The sequence below is a fragment of the Tyto alba genome, unplaced genomic scaffold (genome assembly GCF_018691265.1).
Source record: "Tyto alba isolate M040663 unplaced genomic scaffold, T.alba_DEE_v4.0 Super-Scaffold_23, whole genome shotgun sequence".
Lineage (NCBI taxonomy): Eukaryota > Metazoa > Chordata > Aves > Strigiformes > Tytonidae > Tyto > Tyto alba.
In genome coordinates, this window is record NW_024881297.1 from 210,939 (window position 1) to 223,718 (window position 12,780).

Sequence of the window (12,780 nt, forward strand, 5' to 3'; positions counted from 1 at the left end):
ATACAGGATCTTTTCCTGAAAGGCAGGCGCTCTGAATTGGGAAACAATAGCAGAAATTTACTTCATAGTAAACCAGACTGCACATTAAGAGGTAGGAAGACCATTTAAGAACAGTCAAAGAGATCACAAAACGTATTTTTTAAGAGACACATCATTAGATAGCCACCCCACACTCAAATTTAAGAGAAACGGGAGCAATTTGGTAAGTGTGCCAGGCGCAGGCATTTTAAGAAGCAGTCTCTGGGTCAGGCAGCAGGGCAGTCCACCTACATATCAGGCATGCTGTATTCTCCTCAAACTGCCATATTGCTTCAGTAACCTGCACGCAACTCACTTCCCATTTTGTGCCGAAGTGCTCCTGAGAAGAGGCAATTTTGTGCTGGAGAAACCACAAAGCTTGCTCTTTGTAAGGAGAAAGCCTAGAAAATCCTTGCCGAATGCATGGTGGATGTTGAACGGATTGCATTTAAAACTAGAAAAGAGATGGTTTCCACACCGGTGGGCTCAAATTGCTTTTTCCACTAGTGGCTTCAAATAGAGCCTTGTCTCCGGTTTGGAGGCAGTGCCAGGGACAGAGCCCTCTGTCTATTCCTCAGCTCCTGCCAGGCGCTCCCTGGACATGAAGGCTCGCTTTTTTTCACAGCACTGCCCTCAGCACCCTGCTCTGGGTATTTTTCCCATTGCATTTACCAGAGACAGGCTTGCCAACGCCAGTGCCCCATTTAAGATGGCAGATGCAAAACGGTATTTCAGTCCTCGTGTCAGAAAACCATTCACAAGCACCGATATTGAGCAAAGAGGCAGACATGCACCAAAATAGGATGGCTCTCGAGACATGTGAAGCATGAGGCAAACAGACTGTAACTTAGCTACGAGTGGAACAGTTAGTGATCCAGAAACACCTGCATGCATGCTCAGATCTTATAGATTTCAGCAGGAATTATAAATGTGATGAAGCACTTAGCGACTCAAGAGCACAAAGGAATTTCAGCCCCGTAGGTGGGCTTTCTTTTCTGATAAAGCTTGAGTTGGTGAGTGAGAGAACGCAGCAAAAAATCAGAGTAGCTTGGCCTCCAGGGATACCTGGCTAGCACCGTTCGCAGGTATTGCACTTGACAGACAGATGTTAGAAAGCTGTTTATACACACACGCACACAGCACCACTCTCTTATCTAGGCACTCAGACCCATCAGAAGACCTGAAGAACCTGATAGGACAAAAAATGTATTCATTATGCAAAAAGTAAACCATAATGTAAAGGAAATTAAGGAAACCAATGCCATCAACTTCAGGGTGTCCCACATCAACCAGAAGCAACAGACAAACTGTTGTGCTTGGATTAAAAATGAAAAAGCCTCCACTTCAACAAATCAGCACAGTGAATTCATTCTACAAGACTGCTTACCACATCTTTTATATTGCTAGGCACCACGATAAACCAAGCATTGATTAACCAGTTTAAAAAAAGAAAAAAAAAATAAAAATTGTGCCAACTGGTGTTGCAGGATCTGTCAGGTTTGGGCAATCTATTAGATAATTACAGTTCTCTCTCCACGTCAGATATCCTCCCAAGCACTACTTAAATGCAAGTATTCAGCCGCAAAGTCTTAGCAGCATACTGAAAACTGACAGCAAGCTTCAATCAAGCAGGACTCAAACAATTCTAGAGTCTCAGCTTTCCTAGCCCCAGATTACACAGAACTTACTTTGGAGAGAAGGCTGCATTTTAAATTAGAATTGTTAAAAGGTGCATATTAACCCCTTAGCAAGGGCTGATGCCTGGCGATCATTCCAGGGAGACACGGCGGTCGCCTACAGAGCAAATCTGATCCATCCAGAACCAACCTCACCTTCACTGGGAGAGAGGGGCTCCATCCAGGATGACAGCACAAGCCTCAAACAGTACCTTAATGACACGGCTCTGCTGCAAACGCTTTCTCTTTCAGCAGAATGCTCCTCCTAACCCACATCTGAGGACTCAGGAGAGTCTTTTTTTACTAAAACCTTCAAGAACTGCTGCTGGTGGGTGGAAAAGGAATTTCTCCAAGTAAACTGCAAACCTTTACAAACCTTTGATGGGATGATATATCATCCCTTCCCTCTCTCTTGCTATACGGGTCCTCTAGAAACCACTCCAACAGACAGATCCAGATTTTCAACCTCTTTTCCCCATTTCTGGTTTTGTGTCCTGTAAACAGGATCATAGTTACACCCTTCAACTGGTAAAGAAAACCTTCAGTAACCTTAGCCTACATGTGACCATATGCAGAAGAGCTGCAACTAACAGTGCAAGATGAAAGACAGCCTCAGCTCACAACTACTTATCCCTCCTTTAAGGTTTTCCAAAATTTAGATTCTGCACTTATCCACCTGTGAACATTCTGACTTCTGCCAAAAATCAGGTTTCACTCTCTTCACCAATGCAAACGCTAACAAAATTCTATCACAACATGCAGTTTACTACTTTCCTGGGCCCCCCATTGCGGCTTGTTGCTTTTGGGTCCCAGTACCTTGCTGAACTACCTGCCAAAGCCAAGTAGCACAGTGATTTCTGAAGCCCAGCCCTGCATGGGGCAGAGTACCCTGAATGCCCGTTTCCCGTAAACTATGAACACTGAATTTCTTTTCCTCCCACTCCATTTTATTAAGCATTATGCTGAGTTTAGACAAATCTTTCACTTTGGCAACAGCAATTTTTCAGACCCGCAAGCAGTTTTGAGAAAAGTAGTCAGTAAGCTGTATAGTACTGCAGCAAGGCTCTGCACCCCACAACTTGTGGGATTAAACCTTTATACTGGGCCAATAGCCGTAACATATCATTAAAAGAAAAATCTAATCTTCCAGCCCTTCAAAGGGAACTCCCAAAGATTCCCTCTTGGTCTTTAAAGGCGTTTACATGTACAAATGCGTGTTTGTATGCACGTGAAGTACTATACTTAGATGAGGATGAAGACATCCCATGTTTACAGCTAAAGTCTAATGCCAGCAGGCAGCTTCCCGTCCCATCAAAGCAAATTCCTTCTTTATCCTATTTCCACATAACATTGTCAAAAATGAAAGCACAGAGAGGCAAGAAGTCAGGCAGCCAATGAGACTTTGTAATTCGGAGGAGAAGGACCTCAGGAACATAAGATGCTGCAAAAGCCACCTGCCTGTTGCCTCCTTTCCATAAATAGGGAATGAAGGCTCGCGTCCTCCTCAAGCCTGCAGCCTGTGTTAGCAGCTCTGCAGAACATCAGAGAGCAGCGCAGAGGAGCAAACATCACTTTGCATGAATGTGGGGCACAAAGTGCCATACCCACAACCTTTGCACCCCTACTTTTTTTTTTTTTTTTTAAGAAGTAAAATTAAAACCCAACTGATGCCTCTAGTTAGCTTCCTGAAATCAAGGTTCGAGTGTGTTTGTTGCCAGCTAGCTTTAAAATCACTCCAAAGAACAGAGAATTTTCAACCTTTTGTTACCTTTGTTACTAGCATCATTTTAGTGACTATTTTGTGTAAAATGCCATAGGGCTTGAACTGAGGTTTAGTATTGCAAGTCATTATTAATAGCTTATAATACTAGTCCTCAACTACCCATGAAATTCCCCAAGATATTCTGAAAAGGGACAGGTATTTTATATTTTGGGCTTCTCGCTCTCCATTTGTTTGGAACCACCTTTGCCTATAAAAGGACTTTTACCCCAGCCACTGAATTTGAAGTCACAAACACACAGGCAGTTTTTTTTTCCCTTCCAGAAACCGCACACCATGCACAGATCAATTGAACAAAGATGAGAATTTCCATTCTGATGAAGAATCAGACATTTCTCTACTTCTCTTTCTTCTGACACGGTAACCGCTCACATCAGCCCAAGTCTGTACCCCGTATTCCAAGCACTTGTGTTCTAACCATGCTACCAGAGTTTCAAAATAGAGCAATTTGTGTCTTTGTTAACACGTACCTTCCACACACGCGTCTAAGTGGCACGGAACTGGGCCAGGCCAAGGACAACCCAAGCAAGATCTGCACAAGCACAGGCATCTCCACAGAGCATCTCTGACTGCTGGCTACGTAAGCACAGTGTCTACACACTGCCTGCTACAACGGAGCTTACCGAGAGACGTGATTTCATTGGGTTTAAGCCAGGGAGGTGAGCCAAATTAACCTGGAGGGCAACCAGAGAGTGAGAAGAAACCCCTTCCCAGATCAAACAGAGATGTATTTCCTCATGGGAAAATCTCCGTACGTCTGTAGTAAAGAATGAGGAAGAGGGAAACGGTTTCAGATTCCCGTCTATCCCAAAGAAGAGACTTACATCTGCCTTCCCCCTTCTTCCCTTGTCTCATCCCTTGCAAGTAACAGCAAACGGTACCATCCCCTCCTCCGGAGCTAAGCCATCGGCCGACCTGAGGCGGCAGAACCAGGCTCAACACCTCTACCCGTGCCAGCTGCCAAGCTGCCCTGCCACCAGCAACTCCTCCTCAGTCCAGCTGAGTCTTTCCTTCACCCAGCACTGGCCATCGTTACTCACAGGCCAACTGAATACGCCCAAAACACTTGCGAGGCAATACTCCAGCCATTAGCACTACAAAAATCTCTAAAGCTTCCCTCCGAAAAACCCCATTTTACCCGTTGTCTCTCAATATGCTATCCTTCCCCTTCTGCAGTGTTCTAACAGCGTAAAACTTCATCTGTTTTCCAACTTTTATGTGTGTAAGCTCGCTTATTAGTAATGTAAAAATTTTATTTATTTTTTACCTCAAAAACACTTGTATGCCACAACATATGGATGGATGGTGCAGAATAACCACTGCTAAAAAGTGTTTCTTTCTTCCTGGTCCTAAGTGGAAACCAGGGCCAGGCTGGTTAAAGGAGATGCTTTTAGAAATAAGGTAATGGTATGCTTCACCTGGAACACAGGTTTGTAGTAGTCTGCAGTGTAAGGAAGCCACATTTCAGCTAGCACTGGTGTCAGCAGTCCTGCCTGAGAACAAGGGTGTGAACTCCAATTTTCTCTCGGTGCACAGAGACAGCCCCTGCAGGCCTGGAATATACTGAAAGGGCTCCGCAGAAGGAACATCGCCTTCAAGCCTCCTCCTCAGTCTATCAGAGAATATCTCTGTCTGGATTTTTGAAGGAGGCATCTTTCCCAAGCAATAATTTACTTAGGATAAAACATATCGGCACATGTTCAATTTCCTTAACTCTCCCCAGATGGGAGAGCTGAAGGTTCTTTATAAACTACCAGAGTTTGGCTTATTTGACTGAACTGGACACAGATTTAAAAAAAAAAAAAGGATTGAAGTTTCCAGACTGCACCAATTCCCAAATACAGAAGCGCAGTTAGACCGGTTTTGAACTGGAACAAAACATTTATAGGGAAGGTTTGCATTTCTGGACCTGTTTACTCTCTTGCCTGCATTCGCAAACATGTTTCATCAGGTTCATTTGCTGTGGGACAAGCAGCTTGACCTGGTGAGTCAAATCCAGATTTGGTCAAAATCTGATTGCACAGTTTTCAACAAAGAAGCTAACAAATCATCTTCAGGTAAGATACCTAGGTTTAATCTTCATGGTCCTTAGGGACGGATAAAGAAATAGAAGTGATGTATCAAATCAAAGCTGGCTGAAGCTTTCTACTCACAAAGAACAAAGCTCTCAGTATACAGAGTCAATCAAGTAGTTTCCTAAATTTCTAGGGACTATCTTAACAACTACGTTATTAAAGATTTTGCAAATCAAACCTTATATTCTTGTGCTTGTATTTGAAGGTGAAATAAACTACCAATCTCAGTTGAACTGAGAGTGTCTAATACTTGGCCAAGCTAATAATTGCAAAAATCAACAAGGAAGGAGCTATATAAACTATAGATTTTATAAACTGAGATGCACTATACCTTTCCTTAAGGTGTTTGGGTTTTCTTCCTGTAAAATTGGATTTTGCTTGTTTTAAATTCTAAGGAATGTCTGTATGGCATTCTGAGGAAGAGACTGAAATATCCTCCGGTTCAGTCCCTTCATCTCACCAGTAACTACATAAACAGCACTTTCATGTTATTATCTCCCTAAACTTGCACACACCTATCACCTCCTCTGCAGCCTTTCTGCAGGCAGTGTCCTACACGCTCTACTCACAACCCAGCGTGCATCGAGCCTCAGTCTCTGACGGGTGCCTGAAGCACGCGTGACTCCGATCCTGCTTTTTAATGGTGAGCAGAGTCCCTGGTGATAGCCAGCCATCACACGAAGCAGCATTAGCCAAAGGTCATTAACACAGCTGTCCCAGCAGTCCTTAATCCTGGGAACTGCAACACCCTCGCTCTTCTATTCTTGGGCCCCTTCACAAGAAAGGCGCTGAGCAGCGTAAGACAGCACAGCGGGCTCAGGATTTCCTCTTTCCTTGGTGTCCAGTGCTCCTTTTTTTTTTTTTCCTCCTCTTCTGATGACACAGAAACAACACTGTGCACCCCACAAACATATCCAGCAAGCCCCTTCAGCGCTGGCCTCGCTCTGGCAGACACAGTCCCTTTGCAATCAGCCATCCCTGTAAAACAACCTCAAGCGCGTTAGACTAACGCTCACTCTCCGGTTGTCTCCATGCTCTGCATTTCACTTCTTGCTCAGCTGCTGTTATTTTTCCTCACTCCCTTCAAAGAACCAAAACCCAAACCTCTCTCCTTTCTGGCCATGATGCAGCCACTGGCCAACTGGCACCCCTACTCCACAGCAAACGCCTTCATTGGGTCCCACTCTACTAAACCGCACAGCCCTGACAGATATTTTAGCTTCTGATGCCACATAATCTCTACTGACAGCTGTCTCAAATATATGTCATATATTTCTTTTCAGCTTTCTCCCAACTCCATCAAAACTGCTGTTCAAAATTCCCCAGTTGCTTCTACTGAATTTGAGTCACATACCCCTCATTCATTTACTATTAACAGATGAAGATTAAAACAAACAGGGCTATAACCAAAATTTCTTGCCATGATTGCCAGTAATGAGTATCAGACTAAGTAAGCTTTGTCTGAAGAGAATTGGTCTCCTCTTGGACACACTTGCTGTGACAGAGCATGAACACGGCAGCAGGGTACATGGCTCACGTAAGGTATTCAGACCCTCAGAAAGCCTGCATCAGGGTTCCAGTAAGAGACATCTAAAGCTGGAACAGTCTGAATATTCAACAACTGTCTCAGATGGGCAGCCACCTAAGAAACAGAAAATGAAATGGAAATAAAGAGCCATTTGTAAATGTCAAAAGTAGAACTAGAGAAGAAAAGCTCGTCAGCAAGCAATAAAAAAAAAAAAGTTTAAGAAACAAATAGTTCAGGTCAGCTATGAAGACAAGAGTTTCAGAAGGGAAAAAAACCTGGGGATATGAGGCAACATGTAATTCAATGTTTGGAAATTCAAGACAGTAATCTGAACTACTCCTATCCTTTACAGTGTTCTAAATTAACTGTGCCAGCTCGTAAAAAGATCTGGCCACCAGTGGAAAACAGCAAGTCCCTGCAAGAACCTGGTAAAGTATCTGGATACGTGAGACTGAACAATACCGAAAAAGTTACAAATTATGTAGTATTAATGCTATTGCATGGGACATCTGGAATATTGTGTGGTATTTATGTGATACCACTCCAAAAATAGGTAGTGTGAAGAGGTCAGGGTGGAAAAGACCATGGGAAAACTCTCAGATAGAGGCAGATGAAAACACTGCACATTTTTACACGCAGATGAAGAGTAGACAAGAACATACTAACCTGCAGAAACAATAGAAGAAAAAATACCATTAACCCTTTTTCTCACATGATACAAAACGGAAACAATGATGAACAAAACATAAGGCAGAAAATCAAAACCTGATGGAAGAAACAGATTTTCAACCATGGGCACAATTAGCTTGTGGAAGCAATTCCCCTAGGGTAGCGATTCGTCCAGAAGCCAAAAAGGAATGTTTTACAGCTCTGATCACCTGCCTGCCAAAGGATAACAGAAATATAAATATAAAAATTAAACTTAAAATATCTAGAGTTCCCCAAGACAGGTAATTATGTCTTTTGGTGTAAAACCAACTCCTGGTCTCTGAGTGTTGACCAGAAAACTTCCTTGGGACAACTAGGGAACTGCAGCTACACAGCGAATGGGCTTTGTGAGTTGGTGTCTGCTCCTGCTGCTCTCTGAAGTATCCGCACCACGTAGAGCGACAGGCCCTGGGCTACAGACATGACCGATCTGACCTCACGTTACTGTCTGGATACGCAGCAACTATCCAGTAACATAATTTCAAAATGAAAAAATCCACAAATTTCTTCAGTCAAAGATCAGGTTGTGTGACCCCTGCTTTCTCCTCCCTCTCTCTCTCACGCACAGGAAGCACTTTCCCACTTACAAACAGGTTCTTTAATGAAACTCCAACTGTCTGGAATTAGCCTCTTTCACCCGAGCTATACCCTATCCTGGGCTGTTCTCCTATATTCACACCTAACTTGCATGTTGCTGTTCTAGCAGGCTGTCACCATCTCTCTCCCGCTTCTATTTAAGCAGCTATCCGCCAGATTTCAGAACAAGCTTGTGGCCAAGAGAGAAGGCAGCAAAAGGAATGGGACTTTATGACTCCTGCGATGTTACTGAAGAGCTGCATAGTGATGGCACTAGATAAAGATCTCTCTCCCCTGGTTAACAATTTCAGCAGAAATGGAGGTATCGGGCATACAAAAGAGATCTCATCTGCCTACCAAAATTCAGATATTCAACACCTACAGATACTCAAACATACAGCAACACTACATTTTATTCTTTCTGTTTGCGAAACTTAAAACCAGTTAATTACTAAAGGGAAAAGACTTATTAGCACCACAAGTTACTGAACCAACGAAGCCAATATCCCAAGTGGGTATATTTCTCACAGTCTATTGCACTGGTTGTGGTGCTTCTCACCAACCAGCTCCTGTGAGGCTGCTTCTAGCTGAAACCCTCGGGTGCTTGAATTCTAGAGAAGGTGCACATCCCGACAGCCAGGGCAAAAGCTGCAATAGATCTGTCCAGGCACCTACTCAGTCTTTGCGTTTCCTTGCTATCTCTTTACACACAGTGTCAAATTGCTTTTTAAAAATTTGGCCTGTTTCTGGCTGGCATTAGCTCAGGAGCAAACTCAGGTGATACAGAGGGATGAAATATCTGCTCCAGCCTGCGCCTTTTCCAAGGCACAGCAACCATTCGACAGCAAGTGATTAAGACTACTCCGACCCTGCAACACGAGATGACTGTTTTTGTGGATCCAGTTTCCTCCTCCGTGATCAGATCAGGAGCAGATCACAAGACAACAGACCATTGTAGTGAGCGACAACTGAAACCAGTACTTACTGAGCGGTTTAAGGATGCTGCTGCTTGTCTCATCAGCATTTTCTACGTCTGATTTGTCAGAGTAGTTCTCAGAGATTTTCTCCTTTTCTTTCTTTTCTTTGTGCCCAGGTCTTCTTCTATGACGCCTCCTTCTCCTATAGCTCTTCGGCACGTGGACCCCAATGTAAATAGTGTGATGACCTAGGGAACACAAGCACAGCAAATATTAACTTCAACTGCGTGTAGTTTGTGCATTGCTGGCCAGTACAGTTCATACTGCATTTAATTCAAATAGGCAAGCGAAGAGTCTTTCTTTGCTAGCCTAACATCAATGAGTACTATGTCTCTTGCCTCCAAATCTGAGCTACAACCTCTTTAGCTACCCTCTAGAAAAGTATTTTTGGTACAATCACTTCTGAGAGCGTATGCCAGTGAAGACTCTCTGGTAATTATTCTGTCCTTGTGACTCACTGAAAAATAAAAACCACAGAAAGCCATCATACTCATTTTGCAATATTGAATACAATGCTCTTCAAAAACATTCTACATTATTTTTTCCATTTGTGTTACCAAATACATTGGCTGGACTTAACACCTACCTTGCGCTAACTGATCCAGCTTAATTGAATAGATTAGAGCAACAAAATTTACATCGCTTGACTATGTAGTCCATCGTATAACAAGCATCAAAGTACCACTAGGGTATTATTAACACACGGCAGATGAGGAAGAACTAACATAAGTTACTGTAAACTTCTAAGTACCTGACACTTCCCAAAATAAAAGTGTCAAATTTCATATGTTGACTGTAAACACAAAGTATGCCTTTTCCCTTTCATATAGACTGTCGTTCCAAACTGAAAAACTTCAACTACATTTGCCAACTGTTAAACCTTTTTGAGGAGTTTGATACAAATGCTTTCTTTTCAGGGCTTTCTGCACTTCTACCAACTTGGGATAACTATCTTTCCTTATGCTTACAGAAAACATTTACATATCTTTCTCTGTGCCCAGATAATTCAGACGTCTTGCTGTAAGATTTAAAAAACAGCTCCTTCAGATTTAACTCTTGATAAATGACAGCTGTATTCTACGCTTTCAACCAAATTTGGTTTCCCCACTCACGCCTCAGCATAGCCAGGCAGAGAGTTTCAGATAAACACACGTGCCCTATTACTGACTGAAGTACCTTTATCTGAATGAATGAGTCGCCAATTCACGTAAGACCAAACATATTTATGTGTAGGTACAGCCATTTGCTTCCGCTCCCCGCGGAGCGTTTCTGCAGAGCTGTCCCTCTGTGGAGGCACTGTCCCGGTCACCTCCCACCCACCTACTCTTAGCGTCTGCTCACACCTCACACGAACGCATGGCTGTTAAAACCCCACGCCAGCCTACCAGATGACATCGTCAAGAGAAGGCACCCGCTACAGCTTTTGGAGAGCTCCATCCTGCAGCCCATCTGGTGTGGCGGGGGCCTCCCCGGAGAGAGGGGAGACCCCCCCCCCCAACCAGCAACCTTCAGCCCCCACCCTCCATGACTGCTGCAGCTTTGAGACAAGAGACCCCTCCGTCCTGACTCCCAACACCTACAGGAAAGGTAGAGAGGCAACTGGCCTCTGCCACCGACCCACTTCCACCGCTCCCTCACTGCAGAGCATGCAGAGCATGCAGAGCACGCAGAGGACTGCAGAGCACTGCAGAGCACTGCAGAGCATGCAGAGCACTGCAGAGCACTGCAGAGCACTGCAGAGCACGCAGAGGACTGCAGAGCACTGCAGAGCATGCAGAGCACTGCAGAGCACTGCAGAGCACTGCAGAGCATGCAGAGCACTGCAGAGCATGCAGAGCACTGCAAAGCACTGCAGAGCATGCAGAGCACTGCAGAGCATGCAGAGCACTGCAGAGCACTGCAGAGCATGCAGAGCACTGCAAAGCACTGCAGAGCACTGCAGAGCATGCAGAGCATGCAGAGCACTGCAGAGCATGCAGAGCATGCAGAGCACTGCAGAGCACTGCAGAGCACTGCAGAGCACGCAGAGGACTGCAGAGCACTGCAGAGCATGCAGAGCACTGCAGAGCACTGCAGAGCATGCAGAGCACTGCAGAGCATGCAGAGGACTGCAGAGCACTGCAGAGCACTGCAGAGCATGCAGAGCACTGCAGAGCACTGCAGAGCATGCAGAGCACTGCAGAGCACTGCAGAGCATGCAGAGCACTGCAGAGCATGCAGAGCACTGCAAAGCACTGCAGAGCATGCAGAGCACTGCAGAGCATGCAGAGCACTGCAGAGCACTGCAGAGCATGCAGAGCACTGCAAAGCACTGCAGAGCACTGCAGAGCATGCAGAGCATGCAGAGCACTGCAGAGCACTGCAGAGCATGCAGAGCACTGCAGAGCACTGCAGAGCATGCATTGCTCTTCCCTCTCACCCACCAGCTGCACCGACCGCCGCTGTTCGCTTTTCGGCAGCGTTACAGGGGTCCAGATGAACCGCCTATTTGCAAGGCACAGGATGCTGCTCTGGAAATGCCGGCACAACGGTAAAGCCACAGCCACCAGTTCACTTCACTGCTCAACAGGCGACTCTAATCCCTCGTTATGATAAATCCAATCTTTGAGACTGAACAACGGAAAATTTAGGCACAAAATACCCCACTGCCATAACAAACTGACTTTTCAATGAAACCCAACCCTGCATTTGCCATTTCAAATTCCACATGCTCTTGAGGCCAGATGTGAAGTCTGGACAGTCCTTCACCTTTTTTTGCATGTGAATTTTCATATCAAAAGTATTCGAGGTCTTTTAAAAAGCTGCTTGACCAGAGCGGTCCTCCTTGATAACAACTTTCAAATAGCTAACTGAGTTCCCTGAAGGCTTTGCAGATAACAGAATGATGAGCTGTATGCAAAGATGGGGCCAGAAGCTTATGAAAATAGCTCATGCCCTATGCATATTACACTGTCTCTCATACCCCTCTCCATACGTGCTCCACAGCCCAGCAGGACTATTGAGGTATACAGAAATCCAGCAGTAGCTCCTTTGAAAAGCAGTCATAGAGGACAAGTTAGAAATTTTAAATGCATGCTGTTGTTATTTCAGTATGAAACAGAAGCTGGAAAAGACTTCTTAAATAGTGCATTCTGCATTCTCAAAGAACGACAAAATGAAAAGAAAAAATAAATTGTTCTCCAGTATGATGACCTGAAAAAACACGTTCATCCCCAGACTGGCACTAAGCGTGGTACATTCTGGCTCCAAAGGAATTAGTTATGTGGAAATTGTAATAGCAAGCAGAGACTTATAAAGAAATTCTCTTCTCAGACAGAGACATGACGGTGTGACAGCGCCTGTGATGGCCCTGAAATGGATCACATCATCATTCTGGTGGCCAGAACGCTACAGCAAGTTCCAGTTTATGTACTGGTGGCCACTATGCAGAAGACCACACTAA

The 12,780-nt window shown here is 44.6% G+C and overlaps 1 protein-coding gene across 2 annotated transcripts in view; it reads right to left on the reverse strand.

The window, feature by feature from the left end:
- Positions 1-12,780, reverse strand: part of SLC4A4 (solute carrier family 4 member 4) — a 185,704-nt gene that overhangs the window by 133,057 nt on the left and 39,867 nt on the right. For both annotated transcript variants that reach the window (XM_042796525.1, XM_042796524.1), the window contains exon 3: positions 9,347-9,526. In XM_042796525.1, coding sequence (XP_042652459.1) covers positions 9,347-9,526 — 180 coding nt within the window. The remainder of the gene's footprint in view (positions 1-9,346; positions 9,527-12,780) is intronic.